The sequence below is a fragment of the Triturus cristatus genome, chromosome 10, assembly GCF_964204655.1.
Source record: "Triturus cristatus chromosome 10, aTriCri1.1, whole genome shotgun sequence".
Lineage (NCBI taxonomy): Eukaryota > Metazoa > Chordata > Amphibia > Caudata > Salamandridae > Triturus > Triturus cristatus.
Genome location: NC_140593.1, coordinates 309,057,347 through 309,076,352, shown reverse-complemented (window position 1 = coordinate 309,076,352; position 19,006 = coordinate 309,057,347). Strand labels below are relative to the sequence as shown.

Sequence of the window (19,006 nt, the reverse complement as noted above, 5' to 3'; positions counted from 1 at the left end):
TCAGTCGATGACAGTTTTGCCTGTATCAAAGAGTTATACTGCTGTTTTATTTATTTTTACTCTTGGTTTAGGATTAAAAGGTGCACTATGAAGTTTTAAAGAAAAAAATATATATCTCTAACACTTTACAGAGTTAGAGTAAGTATGTGGGTCACGCATATTTAATTTTGTCCCTTATGTACGTTTCTCTTTAGACTCTTCTATCCCATTGAGAGACTGGTAGGGTTTTATTAGTTACCTTATGGTTTGACTGTATACCATAGCTTGTAATTCCTTTACCCTGGAGAAGACCTGAGACCTGTAGAGCCTGATATAAGGGTCGACACATGTTGATAATAACAGTTTTTTTTTAGGTCAGGTGGTACATTGCATTTCACCTCACAAGCAACCGTTAATATTTGTAATCATACCAGGGGTATTCGCCAATACAGAAAATCTTTGATTATACCTTTAGGTATATGTTTTATACCCTTTCTTGCTAAAAAAAACAGGACCCAAGAAATTGTCCTGAAAATAGATTTATAAGAATTCCCAGTGTATAAAATAGTATCCCGCTGAGGTGGCTTTTTTCCTACCCCAGTGTGAGAGGTTTTCAAATGATGAAGCATGCCTTGACATGTTAAGGGAGAGACGACCTCTCAAAAATCTTTTGATGACCCTCTGCTCAAAAGAGTTTGAACTGAAAAAGGACAGTTGTCACTCCATCATCCTCAAGTACTTAAATGTGTTTGCCTGGACATTTATGCCTGGCACAAGCTATTGGGTGGCAAAGACCCATGGGAACATCCTAACTAATGTGGTAAATGTTCCCCAGGCCAACTCTACTGACTTTCAGCATTTTCAAGATGGTGAAATTCTTCGTCCACCCTAAACATAAGCTATGAATGATGCGGGGGTTGGAGAGTATACTATGGTAATACTAGTGTTCCCCCACATCTATCACTAAAACCAAGTTTCGGTCAGTCCATGTACTCGCAAGAGAATGAAGTCTGTTTGATGGAAAGTATGGTTTTCCAGCAAGCTGGCAATGGACACTCAAGAATTGTAATGGTATCCCTTCCTTTAAAGTTCACCCCTAGTGTGATATGTGAACCGAGCAGACCTGTAAAACAGAATTTGATATTCAAGTAGGATAGTAGGATTTGACACTGTAATGTCAAAGCTGATGCTCAGCCCCATTCTGCATATTCTGTCAGGTTCAGAGGAGTCATCCTAGCCCATTCAGGTCAGTCTATTGTTTTCTCCTGAGAACCATTTAACTTCTTTTTCACACCTATTTAAATACTAATTACCGGTTGGCAGAAGTAGGAGAGTAAATGCAAATTAGCCTCTAGGAACTTCAGACTGGAAAAAGGTCCTTTGTAAAAACCCAGTCTCACCGTTGTTTTTTAAAATAATTATTCAAAATAGTTTTAAAATTATTATGAAAATATATTTCTACATAGTTCCTTTCCTGAGATGCAGTATTAGGATGTGTATTCTGTACTCTGGTTTTGTACAGGGGACAGGCAGAGCCAACACAGTGAAAAATAGTTTTTGGGAGTTAGTCACTGTAAGATATATTACCATTACATTTCCACATGTCCTACTTTTAAATAGCAAGCACCGTACCTTGTGGACTACAAGGCCTACACGGGGTAAAATTAACAAGTTAATTTGCAGTGTTTAAACTGCCACAGTCAGGCTACAATGTCAGGTCTGAAGCCATGTTTTACACTGTCACTATAGTGGATAGCACAATAGCTTCTGCAGTCCACTTGTGATTTCTAACTTACAGGCACTGGGTACATACTAGCGACTTATGTGTAAATCAGTTATACCAATTAGGAGTATGCCAATTTGATCATGTTTATTGGGGGAGGCACAGGCACTTTCTGATTGACTAGCAGTGTTAAAGTGAACAGAGTTCTAACACTGGCAAAAAACAAGCATTTGCAATGCAATAGGTCTCGCATTTACATGAGTTTAAGCTATTGGCATTGTAAATGACAATGCCTTTTATTTCAATCAATCAAAGTAATCTTTATTTCGGTCATAGACCATAAAAGATAAGCAATCCACAAAGACATACATTTATACAAAAGAAGAAAGGGGGTATTGCAGTTCATAAAAAGTAAGTACAATAAAGATTAGATTAATTGCCAGTTAATTCATTAAAACAGTAGATAAAAGATTAAAAGATTAAAATATTGTAAAAACAATGATAGATAAAATCAATGGGTGTTGCATTATACCGGGGAATTAGACAATAAAAGGGAACTTCTCCTTCGCCACACAGCATACCAGAAACGTGATACCGAAAAGACTATAGGTTATGCTGTGTCTGTCTTCAGGATTCTGTAGGCAACTTTACAATGTGTGGTCCCCAAATTCCTACAGAGTTGAAGAAGCCAACGTTTTCTGATAGGTTTATATGTGGGGCAAAAAAAGAGGACGTGTAGATCAGTTTCACTAGAGGCTCCACAGGTTGGGCAGTCAAGAAGATTATTTATCGACCACTTTCCTGTGAAGGCTCTCAGGGGCAATGTTCCATACCTGAATTGCATATATAGTTTTCTAGAGGCATTAGGCTCCATCAGGTCTAAAACTGGCTCTATTTTGAAGTCTTCTTTAGTATTAAAGAAGTCCATGGTCAGTGAGCCTAATTTATTATTGGTTAGCATCATATTTTTGTTATTTAACCAAAATGCATTTGCCAATTCAGCTCTAGAGAGTGTAGGGGCGTTTATTTCAGGATGATGCCATAGAGCAGGAAACCCTAATCTAATAAGCTCCCTTTTAATATAGAGAAGCCACGGTATATTATCTATACCACGGGGGTCAATACCGATTTTAAATCGTTTTGGTAATCCACTAACTCTGGTGTTGCCCACAGCCTGCGCCAATACAATAGTGGCCTTAAAGCAATTTCGTCTTGGATGGACCTGACTCCCAGGTCCATTCTGAGTGGTATAAGGGGAGTGCTGGGTGGTAGGGACAATAACGACCTTAGGAACAGGTTCTCAGATCTGCCAATGTCACCGGTTAGACAGTGCCCCCATAGTTCAACCCCATAGAGAGATGCAGCCCGTGCTTGTGCTTTATATATCTCAATGGTGGGTGCTATCGGTTTTGAGATGGAAGCTCTATATATTTTAAGGATCCCACCGCAAGTCTGCGTGAGTTGTAATTTAGCTTTTGCTAGCTGGGGACCCCATTCCATCCTATCCGAAAGTGTGACACCGAGATATTCAAAGACTGTAACCCTATCCAGGGTAACACCATTGAGAGAAGGGTTAGAACCATTTTTTTTGGGCGGGTTGCATATCATAAATTTTGTTTTTGAGGAATTGACCTCAAGGCCTCTCTGGGAACAAAATTCAAAGAAACTATCGAGGGCGCGTTGGATCCCCATGGGGGATTTAGACACCAGAAGGGTGTCGTCAGCAAACATTAGTGCGACCACCTGCTCGTTGTTAAGTTTGGGGGCATCGATGTCCTTGACTCCCCTCAGGTGGGACACTAATGCATTAGTATAAAGAGAAAATAGGGTTGGGGCCAGGACGCATCCCTGTCTAACTCCACGGTTAACAGGGAACTTTGGGGTCAGATTGCCCCACTTGCCGCACCTAACTTGGGCGAAATTATCGTTATGGAGCCGTTTTATAATCCCCAAAAGGCAGGCAGGCATCCCCATCTCAGCCAGGACCGCCCACAAGGTTTGCCGAGGGACTAAGTCAAAAGCTTCTTTGAGATCGACGAAGATAAGGTAGAGGCTGCCACCCTCTACCCTCACGGTTTTCCAATAAAGAAGTTGTAATCGGAAAAGTTGGTCCACCGTGGATGTCTTCTCTCTAAAGCCAGCCTGGTAAGGAGTTAGTATTCGTTTTTCATCCATCCAGGCTTGCACTCGATCTAGAATAATATGTGCAAAGAGCTTCTGGCTGACGTCGATTAGGCTAATCGGGCGGTAATTACTAGGCAAGAGGGGGGAGCCCTTCTTGAAAACCGGGACTATCTCGGCACCTGCCCAGGTATTCAGAATGGGGGTACCATGGAGAATGGCGTTGTAAAGTAAACAAAGATATGGTGTCCACACCTCGGGTTTATGCTTGTATAGGTCCCCTGGAATCTTGTCAAGGCCTGGTGCCTTTCCTACTGGAAGTCTGTTTACAGCCTTTTCTACCTCCCTGGGAGATATACTATCAATTACTTCGTTATTCGCATCAGGGGGGGATGGGGCCTCAGTAGTGGGGGCCAAGGGAGCATACAAACTCTGAAAGTGATCAACCCATTGACTCGATGCAATATTAGGATCATCGGCTATACAGCCTTCCTTTGATTCTGATCTAACAATTGCCCAAAATTCTCTCATGTCCTTTTTGATAAGAGCTCTTTTGATGTCCTCCCATTTATCGTATTCCCAATTCTGCTTAGCCACTTTTACAGTCTGCTTGTATTTAATTCTACTCATGGCGACCGCATTCCTATCGCCAGATTTTAGTGTGGCCAATTGGGCTAATTTTGCCTTCCTGCATTCATAGTTGAACCAGGAGAGTGCCATTGCGGTTTTCTTTTTTCTAGAAGTCAAAGGGTTTAAGTAATTTCCCAGTATGGTAACTAGCCCGGTGTGGATTTGGGACACGTGATTTTTCCTGGTATCACTGTCCTGGTCTAAGGTTTGACACATTTGAGCAAGGGCATTACATGTGGCCGAGTAGATAAGGCTGATTTTGTCAGGGGATTTAAGAATCAGCGTCCACTTAAGGCGTCTTCTGTCGCCAGAGAGATGTAAGGGTCGAGGCCTACCACTGTTTTGTGTGGGACTATTTTCCATCACTACAGTCAGATCGAGGGTCAGCGCATTGTGGTCACTATCATGGCGAGGGTGGATCATAAAATCCATAACCCTCGTCCAAGTTTTGGCCTCAACCATAATGTTTTCAATACACGAAGTCTGGCCAGGGCGATTAAAAGTATGTTTACCCTCAAGATCCGACAGAGAGCGCCCATTGCAGGCTCTAAGTGAGTTAGCTAATGTTAGGGAGTTAATTTGCAGAGCTAATGATGTCCAAGCCTTGACAGGTGGAATTTGAAGGGCCGGTATGGACCATTGTTCATCTTCCTCCCTAGTAATTGGGTCAATGAGCCCCGGTAGGGGCTCAAATTGACAATTGAAATCGCCAGCAACAATCAAAGTGCCCTTATCTTTTACTGATTGAATAAGTTTGTCCAATAAGTCTAGTGTAGGCGATTCACTGCCTGACTTATTAGGGCGGGAGTAAACATTAACCAAAATAATGGCAGAACCTGAGGGAAACATAAGCTGTAGACATTGAAGATCAAGTGATTGCGTGGCAATTTCAGAAGTTACACAACCCAGATGTGACCCTATAAAAATAGACAACCCACCAGATGGTCTTCCTCTAGGACCCGCAAGGGCTAGAATATTAGCTGTAAAAAAGCCCTTTTTTATAAATTCTTCTTTTGCCCAGGTCTCCTGCAGCAGACAAACGTCGTGCTGGTTAATAAAAGAATTCCAGTCGGGGCAGAGGAGTTTATTTACAATGCCCGCGACGTTCCAAGATAGGACTTTTAGTTGGTTATTTAAGTGGAGGTTCTTTCTTTCAGGTCGTGAGACAATAGGCGAGGAAAGAGAGGAGTGGGTTGTCACCTCTCTTAATATGGGTCTGAGGGGGATGGATTCAGTGGGAGCAATATTATTTTGAGGGGTGGGGTAAGCATTGATGTCGCTTGTCGGGGGCAGAGCGAACCCCTAATTTTTGAATCAGTGTCGGTTGAATCTTCCATTCAATCGACGTCCTCTAACGGAGCAAATCGATTGTATACGGGAACTCCAAAATGTGGATTATTCAAGTTAGTTCTATATGGTACATTTTGGGGTAACCCGATATCTGAAAATGTAGAGCCGATTCAGTAGGGGACTGAAATCTTGGGAGCCTGAGGATAGAAAAATTCAAGGGGGGATGCATTAATTGAAGTATGGTGTCCAAAGGATAGTGTTGGATGGTCAAGAATCATTTGATTAGTCTGCGGACATCTAAAATTGATGACCACGCAATCCCCCCTAAGGCTTTTTCCCGTTGGTCCTATCCATGCAACCCTTCTCACCATCAGAATCTCGTTAGCCATCTCGTAGGGAAACTGTTTGTATCTTGCCAACCAGAAGAGGACTTTATTACGCAAATCAAGGTGGTTTTCTTTGGTACCTTCTCTAAGTTCGGGGACACCAGTCAGTATGGTCACATACGGAGATGCAGCTGGAGGAAGATTGATCGTTGAAGGGTTAGTAGCAGTGGTTGCAGTCTTGTTTTCCAGAGATTTTTTGCGAATTATGGTAGGAGTGGCTAGGGGCTCATTGGTATTAGTAGTCTGCATTGGAAGGTTTTGGTTATTGAGGCGCAAATCTTGTACGTGACGAACATGGGAAGGGGATTTTCTAGTACCAGTAGTTGTAAGGGGTCCCTCTGTTAATGAGCGGAGTTGGGTTGCTTTTAATTGCCCAGTCTTACGTTGAACAACCACTGGGGCTAGTGGTAGAGGCTGGGGTGTAGGTGGACCGGTGTTTTGCGCAATAGATGTGCTTGGCTTGGGATTACAGGGAGGGTCAGTATGTGCTTTCGAAAGACTTTGAACTAATTTTAAGATAGGGGTCATCTCCTCCTTTATAATAGTCCTACATTGATCAATAATGTTAGTCACCACTAAATGCACCCAAGCAGGGTATGGTATATCCTGAGAGAGTGGTGATGTAGTGGTAGTGGCAGGAATTTGGATGGTAGAACATGTAGTTTCCTTGCAGGGACTCCCCTTGGTCTTCCTGGGCTTTTTACCAACATTAGCAGCTTTCCTTTTTCCTTTGGTTTTCGATGGTATAGGTATAAAACCTTCACTAACCATTGGTGAAATTATTGGGTCTTGTATGGTTACAATCGATGGAGAACAAGCCTGGCTAATGTATGTGTCATTCAAATCTTGAGCAGTATGGTTGACAGGCGACCCCAGAACTGGAAGGTCAGGTGTTAAAGAAAGGCGACGCTCAGTTGATTCCATTTCCGAGGTGACCACGCCAATTGCTTTCTGGAGCATTAAGTCAATTGCAGTTGGAAGTTTAACCCCAGAGACTCTTGGAATGGCTTGTTGTTTTGGAGCACATGCACGTGCCCCTTGGACACGCTTTTGGAGTGTAGGCTTAGATGGCATGGTGTATCGTTTGGCACCCAAACCCCCAAATCACTTAAACAGCACAATAATAGTTCCCCACAGTACCTTGTGACCTTCGTGTGGGATGGTTAATGCCGGATGTTAAAGGTATGGCCCCAGACGGCCCGCCCTCTGCCCGGGCTCAGCCCGGCGCCGCCCGCGCGCGTCCCGCGACGCGGAGGGAGCCAATGCTTTTAAAGCGCCTCCGGGTGCGCTGGTGTCCGGAAGTGTGCTTCACCGCAGGGGCTCACGGGAGCTGTAGTTCCCCCAGCTACGGCCGATGGCGTGGGCCGGGCCGAAGAAACACACAGCGTTTGCACCCCGTTTACAGTGGCTTGCTCCGGACCCGGGAAATCAAGTAAGTAGTGGCTGCTTAGGGCTTCGGCAAATGTCCCCCGCTCCACCGAGGGAGCCAATGCTTTTAAAGCGCCTCCGGGCGCGCTGGTGTCCGGAAATGTGCTGCACCGCAGGGGCTCACGGGAACTGTAGTTCCCCCAGCTACGGCCGATGGCGTGGGCCGGGCGGAAGAAACACACAGCGTTTGCACCCCGTTTACAGTGGCTTGCTCGGGACCCGGGAAATCAAGTAAGTAGTGGCTGCTTAGGGCTAAATTTTAAAATTTAAAGCGGGTGTGCCGGACTCACCAGTGACTGTCTCTCGCTCGTACTTGAGGCAGTCCAGGCTTTGCAGGCTGTAGCTGTAGCTGCTCACCATCCACCTGCCAGCCTGCCTGCCTGTGTTTTCTGACAGCCCCTCACCGCCCCTTACTGCGCAGCAATGGTGGTGTCGGTGGAAGCAGTCGGCGGGAGCATGCGGTGGAAGCAGGCAGTGGAAAACAGACGGCTTGACCACCTGGCGTCTTAACCTCCCTTCACCTCTCAACTCAGCTTCAGGCAGATTCAGGGATCCTAGACCTCCTGCGGCTCTCGCGGTGGCTCCGACGGCTCCCGCGGTTCGCGCGGCCCCCGTGGAGCTCCAGCGGTTCCGGCGGGTTTTGGGTTCGGATCCGGATTTGCTCTCCTGCTCCCGCGGCTCCCACGGCTCCCACGGCTCCTGCGGATCCTGCAGCTTTTTAAAACCAAAACACAAATAAAAGGCATTATCATTTACAATGTCAATAGCTCAAACTCGCGTAATTACGAGACCTATTGCATTGCAAATGCTTGTTTTAGAGAATCAACATGCCACATTTCCGCCCATTCAGACCGCCATTAAATATAGCAAACTTTATAGTTAGTGCCGAATGTGGCTGAATGTAGCACAACATACAGAGCAGCCGACTTTGGAACTGAAGTCCACGGTTCAAGTCTCGGTGTGGGCTCTCTTCTCCTTGATGTAAATAATTAAATACTAATTCAAATTAAACAACATCACAACATAAAAGAAAATGAAACAATGCGTATTTGTAAATAGTTGAACTTGCTGAAGCTGAGATTCTCGGGTAAACAAAAGCCGTTCGAAGCTGAGACACTCGGGTAAACAAAAGCTGTTAATGAATGCCAGTGTCATGAGGAAGCATTATGATGGGATGGCCAAGGGCAGGATGGGCTGCATTCCCAGATGGGAGGCGGGAAGAGGGCCCATCACGATGGGAAGGAGCGTGAGGAGTTGAGATAGGTGCCTGCTTGGAAGACCAAAAGAAACAATTTGTGAAATCGCCATGGGGCGGGAACAGACAGAGAATGGAGGGACAAACACCAATGAAATGCCACCATTTCAGAATTCCACAGGTACCAGCCAGTGACAATTCATGGACGTGCCACAAACTAACATAAGAGATAACAACAGGTCTTGCAGATAGCATATGTGCTTTCTAGGCTCGACCTAAAAATAGAGTCTAGCAAAAGGTGAAAAATACCAGAATTGTGTTGGACAATTGGAATCTGTGGAAAATTGTCCTCCAAACTTTTCAAAAGATATCCTTGACCGAAAATAAGAAAATTGTACCTAGTGTCTTTCCACTCTTTGAGAACCATATTTTATGACCTTATTCATAGGCCAATCATCTGAAGGAGGGCTATATTGACCAAAAGTGTTCTTGCTAAATCGGCTCCTTAGGTTGAAAAACTAGTATTTCTCTGAAATGTTTAAGCATCTTTTGTAGCTGATGACTCTGCAACCATTTCTCTCTAGTTTTTCCTTTTTGGTCCTCCTCTTCATCCGTGTTAACTTCTTGCAGCTGAAGATTTGACATACTTAACGTCGCCACACCTGATGCTGCATTTCAGGAGAGATATAGCGGTGCTGCTCCTGCATTTTTCTCCCCTCCCTCCTGCCTTTAATAGCTCTGCCCTTAAGCAGATGTTTATGTACGGTCTCTTGACAATGAGGTATCATCTCACAAGACTAGCTCTGTTGCTAAGAGACCATGTGCATGCCTTTTCCTGCTTATGCGCCCGATTGGGCACAATGCAGGAATGAAGGAACCGAACTAGTTGGTTTCGTACACGATGTGGCGCAAACGCTCAAATCAATTTCCCGCCTCAGCTATGGCACCTGCATGGGAAGAGTGCTCAAACTGCTGCACCAACACATCTGTCCGCTGTTGGAGACTGAATCCAACTATGCATAAATTACTTCTGAGTTTGGCAGCTCATCCGTCAGACAGAAAAAAGAGAATGTCATGGGGAGGGTGGGATGTTATGCGTAAAACACAGGTTGTGGTAGTAGAAAGGGAAGGATGAATCAGAAAGTCTTTCTTGTTGTATCTAATTGTATGAAAAATGGTATTTCTTTAGGGAACAGGGCTGACTCTAGTTGTTATAAATGTGACAAGGAGACCTTACTCTGGGTTACTGTCGGCACAACATTTTGAAATAGATCCAACATTTGTTTGAAATCTGTGAATGCCCCTGACTGCCACATTTTTGCTTACTGAGCTTGGGAGTCAATAGTGAATCCATGGAAGGAGTGTGGGCCTGGGGTGCTCGTCTGAAAAGGCTCCTGCACCAGATGGCTTGCCGAGCAGGCTCTTTCTGTGATCTATGTCAACCTGCTTTTAAGACAGCTGAAGCAGAGATCACATTTTGAACAGCAAGACGTCATCTATGCCGGACCTCCGTTTGGGCATCCGAATGTTCAGAAGGCATGGAAGGAGGGAAGGCTTGCACAGATTTGCAGAGGAGGATTTCTCATCAATTTACAACAACAAAAAATGTTTAACTGGGTAAAATACCAGTAACCAATGGCACTGCATCTTGAATCATGTCGGCTGGATCTTGCAGAAGAGATCACACCTGCTAGAAAGCTTACGCTGACCAGAAAAGTAACTGAGAGGATGGGTAGCATTGGAGCTATATACTATGTCTCAAGAGCAACTCACCATCAGCTTATGAAACTTTTTAAAAGTATGTTCGGTAATGGGAGGATGCCAAAATCAGTTCACCTTGCTATCCTAATTGTTTTCCTAAACACTGGGAAATCAACAATAAACCCAGTGCAATATAGATAGATCTATTGATGCACTAAATGTAGACTTCAGCTGACAATAATGTTATCCAAACATACTTTGGTGGCGGCACACTCTCTTATTCACCATAATAAATATGGGTTTATCTGAGGTTGCAGGATGCTAAATATTTTTCACTGAATCATGTCACAGCTGAATCCATGCACAACATAAAATTGGATACGGGTGACTGTGAATAAAAGGAACAATTTTCACCCCAGGGTTTTGGGTGACATCATATAGTATCCTGAGAGTGCAGGGACACTGAGCTGTCTGAGGGTACCCCGGGAGTTCAGACGTTGAGGCAAATACACCTATCTCTTTGAGGCCATCATAACAGTTCCTAAATTGAGCACTGTGGGGATACCCTGAGAATGCAGACAGAGATCTCTGAGGCTTCCCTCAAGAGGAAAACAATTGTCTGAGCCTATCCTGAAACACTGAGAATCCTGAGCCTGTCCTGCAAGAGAAGGCACAGAGCTCTCTGGGGCTAGCCTCTGAAGCTATCCTTGGAGTGCAGACATTGCCTTCTCGAAGGACTAGGTTTTATGATGCTCCGGCAGCCTTCTAGGAAAAGGTTTGTCCCATAAAGACACTACATTCCAAGGGGGCCCCTGGTGCGTCCACCTGTGACACACTGCGAGCCAATTTGACGGTGTCTTTTTTTTACAATGTTTTCTTAATTTCCACTTCTTTACAAACACGTATTTTCAAAGCCAGTAGTGTGGTCCTCGAATTGTAAAGGCATGTTGTATTTGCTTTGACAGTGCTTATTTGATTTGACTTGAATTGCACCTTGCCAACCATGTTAAACATGTTGTAGTTTATACTTACTTTGAGGGACTTTCGGTCAGCCTCTTAAGTCAGTTGCTTATTTTACTCTGGAGCTTTCAGCAGCTTTTTGCTTGAGAGATTCTGTCACATCTTTGATCAGCCTACAGAAGTATTGTGGTGTCCTTTTTTTTTTATTGCCTGTTTAGGTATGTCTTGCCTCCATTGTACTGAATGAGGGGCTATGCTGCAGTCTACGAACAGCTCAGTAGCAGTGGGAGCAAGCACTAACAAACGCATCTGAATAAATTGGATGCAACAAAAAAAAAAATTGCCTTATTTTTTGTAGCATCATTTTTCAGATGCTTTTTGTCAGCCCGTGCTCCTCAATGCTGCCGCGCCACTCCACAACTATTTATGAAGATGGGAGCCATTTGTGAACAGTATTCTACATACTCCATTATTGTTTTACCACTTAAGTATTCATTTTTGTTATATTTTATATCCTTTTATCAAATCATAGTCCTCTTTCTTTTTTTAAAATATACATAGTATTTCAGTTAAGTATCTTATTTTGTATTAACCCTTTCCTATTTCACAAGAGGCTTATATATTTAATGTTAAATGTTTATATCCTGTCCTATACTTTAGACCGCACATTATACCCAATATCATGGGATATACCGTTGCTTTCGTCATCACAGAGTCGCTGCAGCTTACAGTAATACTGAGTCAGATGACATAGGACTCTTCCCTTGCAGTTTTAAGGTGGCGGCCACCATTTGACATGGTGGCCGCCAGACCGTTATAGTGAACCACATTCAAGAAAGTTGTTGATAAAGTCCAGGCCTGCCAAGTGCTACACATCACGTGTAACGTAATGGATTTCGGTGACATCCATACATACCCACTTGAAATGGAGAATATTACGTGATGGGATGTGTAAATAAACTGATTGTGTTCTCCCTGCCTACTTTACCGCCACCCTCCGGGGCCTCTCGGCGCCCTCCCTTTGCAATCATTGATAGTGACAGATGGCAGACTGGTTAGCTGCCACCAATCCAGACTCACACACTCAGGTAGTTAGTAAAGGGCAGCAGTAGCCGACACGAATCAGAGATGGGGGGGGGGGGGGGGGGGGAGGACTCAGGGGAAGCGGGTATGAGAAAATAATAAAATACTTACTTACCTTCTCGCCGCTTATCTCCTCCATAGTCCTCCCTCCCTCGGCCAGAGGAAGCAGGCCCTGGCACCAGGTCAGCCAATCACAACGCGGCCTTAGCAGCGTTGTTTTTGGTCTGAGCGCCGTGTTTCGGTGCTCAGACGCTGACTGGAGGCATGGGCATGCTCTCCTCGTAGGCTATGATGCAGGCTGCATGGAGAGGGCCGGTCAAGCAGTCATTGCTCACTTAGGAGGGTGCTGCCTACCACTCCTGCCCTGCCCCCGCCCCTCATGCACAGCTGCGTGAGTAGGAAAAAATAAAATGAAAATAACGTGAGGAAGTGAGTGCTGCTGTGCTTGTTTGTTCTAGACAGGCTGTGACTGTCGTCCACTGCCGTGCTGATCTTAAGTCTTCTCACCTCCGCAAACCCATGTCATGTTAGGAAAGAGCAAGGTTAGTTACTCTGCGTGAACTCTTCAAGAGCGTTGCACCTGGTTATCGTAGCCTCCAGACCATGACATTGCACCAAAAGGGGTCATTTCTGATATTTAACTTCGTACTGCTTTTCTTCTCGAAATAAAGTGTCACTCAAACTGTCACTCACAAGGCACTGAAATGTCACGCATAAGCACGGGTAAAACATGGAAGCGTCACACCTGAGCAAACTGAAACGTTGGCTGCTGTGAATGTCCACCCTCTTCTCCGCGCTACTGAAACTGAATGGCAGTTACTATGGGAACAAGGCGTGCACAGCTTCGACCATAAGTGTCAATTAAGAGTAGCACTCGCGAGAGTGGGGCGGTCGAAACACCTTCCCCCAGAGCAGGTGTTAACCGTACACATTGTACAGGTTACAAACCAAGACCCACTGAGCTCCTACAAAGGGGCAGAAAATACAATGTTTCCGGCTGCGGGCACAATACGACAGATTCATTCCTCTCGGCCCTCCACTGACAAGAGTGTAAGCATGAACATTGTAATTGTTCTGAGGAGTATTTAATACAGAAGCCATGATTTTAATAAAGTTGTATTTTATCACCTCAATACAGTTTATATTACTTCCACGGTTTTTACTTCAGTTTTTTTAATTGTTTTGTACACTTCAATGAATGCATAATGCTCAATTAGGTTAAGTAATACTTTCTTTACTTTAATAAACTATCTGTTTCTCAAAACAGAGTTTATATTAATATTCAGTTCTCCCCGTTGCAATTTTTAAGCAGCAGCTTCGATTATTAGATTATGAGTTCTCTGCCATGTAATATGACATTTTACATGAGCGTGCAAAGGTATACACCGTCGTGCTGCACTGCTGCGCCATGTATTCCCCTTACGGGAAAAGAGTGATGTAAAATTAAACAGTAATTACTCTTCCCATGGCAACTGTCGGTTCATCAGATGGCTTCTTTGTCTCCCTCTCTGTAATTGGATACTAGGAAGGGCACGTTTCTTTCAGTGGCGCTACTGCCTTCGAAAAGTTTGACACAGTGCAGAGTTCAATTGAAATTGATTTCTTTGTTTGTGTTTTTTCAGTGACATCTCCAAGATTAACGAAGGGATTGGCGATAAACTTGCCATGCTGTTCCAGTCAACTGCGACCTTCATTACAGGGTTTGTGATTGGCTTCATTAAAGGCTGGAAACTCACGCTGGTGATCCTGGCAATCAGCCCTCTCATGGGGCTCTCAGCAGCTGTTTGGTCCAAGGTAAAAGAGTCCTTGGGTTTCCTCGAAAGTACTGGGTAACCCTCATGTTTATTTTATTGTACTTGTAGACCGTAACAATCATCCCAGGGGATATCATGGCGCTAGGAGAGCTAAAACCTGTTTTAAGATGTTTGGTTACCAGAGACATCAGAAAATGGGTCCCAAACAGCAATCCGCATGGCATCAGCAATTTAGTCCTAAAAGTAGCCGCGTCATGTGTATGCTAAATATCACTAGGCATCTTCAACAAGCCAGAGGAGTGACGTTGTAAGGGCCTATCTAGTTCTTAACAGTGGTCTCTGGCCTTTTTGTGATACCCACATGGTAAGATAGTGAATTAAATGCAGGACGTATTCGTGAGACAATAGGATGGGTATTTCTGTAAATTGAAGTGGGCTTATGCAGCCCAATTAAACCAGGTGAAAAGCCGCTACTGCCGTATTCATAATCACAGATCCGTTCCCTCAGCATTCAGGTGGAACACTGCACGGCTTTGAGCAAGCTTGAGCAGGTCTGGTATTGTCCTGCCTCCTTCAGCATTATTGACGCACAACACAGGCACTAATAAGTCACCGTACTTCCTAAATGTAAAAGATTAAGGCAGACACGCTGCCTCCCAGCCCCCGTTAATTACCCAAGAATAAATGGATGCCAAAGTGTGCTTTCGATAGTTGAATGAACTGAAGGTTCTGCTGCTGCCCCATAAGCATCATTGTGCCTGGGCAGCACCACAGTGCATGGGCAAAAAAGATAGACTAACCTGGTGAGATCTTCTGTGGCAAATATTAATTCAAGCATCCCATCCATTACTTTGTTCGTGGCAGTTGACATCCTAGTGGTGACGGGTATGCCCAGACTCGAGTTCCGCACTCACTGGTCCACAGAATTACCATACCTCACTGACTTGTCCTAAGTAGTTTGAAGGTGCTCTGTGTTGCCTGATTTCCATTCTGGAGGAGAAGTGACCTGGCAATTTGAGTGGACTGTTCCTGTTGGAACAGGACCAAGGCTTATTTACCTTTGGCTGGGCTCTTGTCTAGAGTGGCATACTGAAAAAATATCGACTGGCATGCAGCTCAGATCAAACGCCAGTGGCTTAGTTTATTTCAAGCATTGCATCCATCACCTTGTTGGCATGGGTCCCATGCTCGTTGGGCCCTACACCTCAAGCTACATCCTACTGACGAGGTCCTAATAGGCCAAAACCAGTCTGGAGTTGCTGGTGTTCCCCTCTGGAGGGGACCTGGCCTTGTAGTTCGGGCTGGGCTGTTCCTATTGGAGCAGGATCAAGACTGATGTATATATTGCTAGTCTCTGTCTTGAGCGGCAGAGTGGATGAAAAAAGGTAGACTGAAATGCACCCCAAAGCAATCGCCAGTGGCTGACATTAATTCAAGCATTACTTCTAGTACCTTGTTGTTTGTTTCACTTTAAATTTAGGCACTAAGACCTGTTAAACAAAACCTTTGCTTCATCCATACCTAAAAGGTATGAACATAAGCTAAATAAGCTGGAGGTAAATACTCCAGGGAGTTGGTGTTAAACTGCTGAGCATGTTGCCAAACCAACTTCAGACCCCTGTTCATTTTTTCTCATTTGGAGAGATTACAAACTTGTATCCCAACTTCATGCAACATACCAGTAAACTAGCATCAAAATCCTGAGCCTGCCTTGATTAAAAACTACAGTAAATGGTTTTGATCAATATGTGGGGTTATACTTAAAACAAAAAATGACATTAAACCAAACATTTATTAATTCTGAACATGGAAAGGTAGGCAGAATTCTGATTAAAGACACGGGCGGATTCTACAGCGGTGCTGAGAGACTCTTGTGAGGCACCCACCTGGACCCTTGCCAGCACTGACCCATACCTCCACACCTTGTTAAAGGCTTTGTCTGTCGCAACATCTTGAACATTCATCCGGACCCCAGTTGTGCCAGCTTCAGATTCAACTCCGATCCTGGCTTTGATCTGGGGAAAACTCTGGATCGTGCTTGGCCTGCGGCTCCTTATGAAGTAACCAAGGTGCTTCCCCTGACCTGGGAGAACACCCATGTGGTGCTACTTCCTGAACTTCAGTACTGTAAAAAGCTAGAGATTTATTTGCAGCGGATTCAGATGCTTTCCATATGATGACAACGAGGTAGATAACTCAATCCCCCCTCCTCTGATGCTGGCATATAGGGCAAATGCTATTGGGCTGGATCCTTCACCTGAAACAAAATTGGACTCCCCACTGGGACCCACTACAGAGGAGAGGGCCTCTCTTGCGTTAGTAGTTCACAGAGCAGCAGAAGTGTTGGGTCTTCCTGTAGCCATGGTAGAAACTAAGGCAATTCATTTGAGATCTTGCAGTCTGTGCCTGTGACTTCAGAAACGCGGCTGTCTTTCAATGATGATGGCCTGCTGTGATCCATAATTCTGACTGCAGAATATTCTCGAGACTGGATCTGAAACAGTTTTACATTTCGTTATTAGTGAACTATTGTGTATTTGATAAATGTGTCTAGGGACCACTACAAAAAGCTAAGGAAATGTTTACAGGATTGGAAGCCAGAAGATATTTAGGGCTGGCAACAAAACAAGGAATCTTGAAGGACATCTTTAGGATTCCCAGACATGAATTGCAGCACATAGGGATGACTCCTATAGTATGCTATGTACTTTCTATATTTACTATTGTTGTTGTTGGTAATATGATTGTTATTATTACTACTGATGTTAGTATTGGCATTGATGTTCATGCTAATAATAACATAATTAATAATGGTAATATTAATAATAACAACAACGATAATATAGGGGATAAATTAACCACTGACTTACAATATAGTGATATTACAAGTCACTGAGGATGTCCATGGCAAAATAGAAGAACAAGTCCGAAGGCCAACTACCATTAGAACAACCTGGAACTCCAAAGTGATTAGCAATATCCTTTTAACTTACGGCATAGGGCATTTTATTCCTCATAATACATGGTCACACAATCACTTTTCCACAAACTGCTTAAAACCTTTTGTCTTGCTCCTTCTTATGAAAGAGACAGTATGGTTGCAGACATGAACAATAAAAGTGCAATGTGTAATGTGAAATATAAATCACCAATAGCATGCAAAAAAGATATTGGAATCAGTTTAATGCAGGTCAGATTAAAAATGCAGTAGTTCACAGAAAATCTATTTTTCTTGTATTGAGCTATATAGCGGGAAAATAAAATTGTAGCCATACATTTCTACTTTCTTCTGATCACTGATCAGTTTAGAAAAACAGATCAGAAGAATGAAAACTCAGATCTTGTTGTCACTGCAGCTGTAATTATGGTCTGCTACTTGCCTTTCACCTTCGCTGCTGGCTGAGACTGCAGGCACTAGCACATCACTGCTCAACTATACTAACTTGTTAGATCTGACAAGCTGGATACTTTTCTCATTACAGTTGACTTGATGTATCACAACTCGGCTGTAATAAGGAAATTAGAGATGGGCTTCTGTACAAGGATTGCAGATTCCCATGAATAATAATAATATATGGAATTAAGTGCAGTTTTCCATACATACAAATGTCCAAAGTGACTTGTAATATCCTTATAACATAAGGCTTGGGGTACTTTATTCCTTATAATATATGGTCCTTCATAACTCTTCCAACCAACCACTTAAATCCTTGATGTGGTGCTCTTTCAAGATTACATTTTTGAAAACATGAAGAATTTTGTGTAAAATCTTTAATGCACAATTTAACACACCAAAAAGTATTTAAATATGTGTTGAAAAAAGATATTAGAATCAGTTTAATACAAGTCAGTTTTTTTTTAATGCAGTGCCTCGCCTGGGCCAAAAGTACGACCATAGCATTTTGCGAGTCGCAAATTGCGACAACTTGCAATTTGTGAATCGCAAAATGCTATGTACAACAGTGTCTGAGACACTGTTTGCGATTCCCAATGGGGTTGCAAATTGCATGCCTCATGCATTTTAATGAGCCAGTCGCAATTTGCGACCCCATGGGGAATGGCTAGCACTCCCAGGGATGCTGGCCCTGCTGTTGTCAGCAGACCACCATCCCTGGGACTGCTAGCCCGTTTTCCTCAAAGGAAAACAGGATGCATTTAAAAAAGAAGAATGAAACTTTTAAGTTTCATTTTTTAAGGGTAGGCAGTGGTCCCTGGGACCACTGCCTGCCCTTAAAAAATATTTGTGCATGCATTCCCAAAGGGAAGGGGTCCCCTGGGGACCCCTTCCCGTTTGCGAGTGCCTTACCACCCTTCTGAGAAGGCTGGTAAACTGCTAGTGTTTTGCAATCTGAATTGTGATGTCAAAACATATGAATTGGTTTTGAAGTCGCTATTAGGAAGGGACGCCCTAGGAACGCCCCTTCCTGATAGAGAGTCACTACCCTATTTCGCAAGTCGCTAAATGATTAGTGACTTGCAAAATAGGGTTGGTACATGGGCCACACGTCTTTTGCAGTCGCAAACAGGCCTAAAACCCGTTTGCGACCACAAAAAAACGGTCGTACATTTGGCCTTTTGTCTTTCCTATAATTTCCGAAAGTGTGCAAAAAATTAACACATTGCCATAACAATCCCCTTTCCGCTTATCACTGATCAGGTACCCCTTAACTGAATTTCTAAAAAGGGACAGCCATACATCACATATATTAGATTGTGGGTGGTGGTGCAGAGGGCGTTCCCTGCCTACCCCTGGGAA

The 19,006-nt window shown here is 43.9% G+C and overlaps 1 protein-coding gene across 1 annotated transcript in view; it reads left to right on the top strand.

Annotated features, from left to right (window-relative positions):
- The window catches only part of LOC146789359 (ATP-dependent translocase ABCB1-like), a 502,439-nt gene that overhangs the window by 188,977 nt on the left and 294,456 nt on the right, over window positions 1-19,006 (top strand). The window contains exon 7 of the mRNA XM_085631305.1: window positions 14,119-14,290. Coding sequence (XP_085487431.1) covers window positions 14,119-14,290 — 172 coding nt within the window. The remainder of the gene's footprint in view (window positions 1-14,118; window positions 14,291-19,006) is intronic.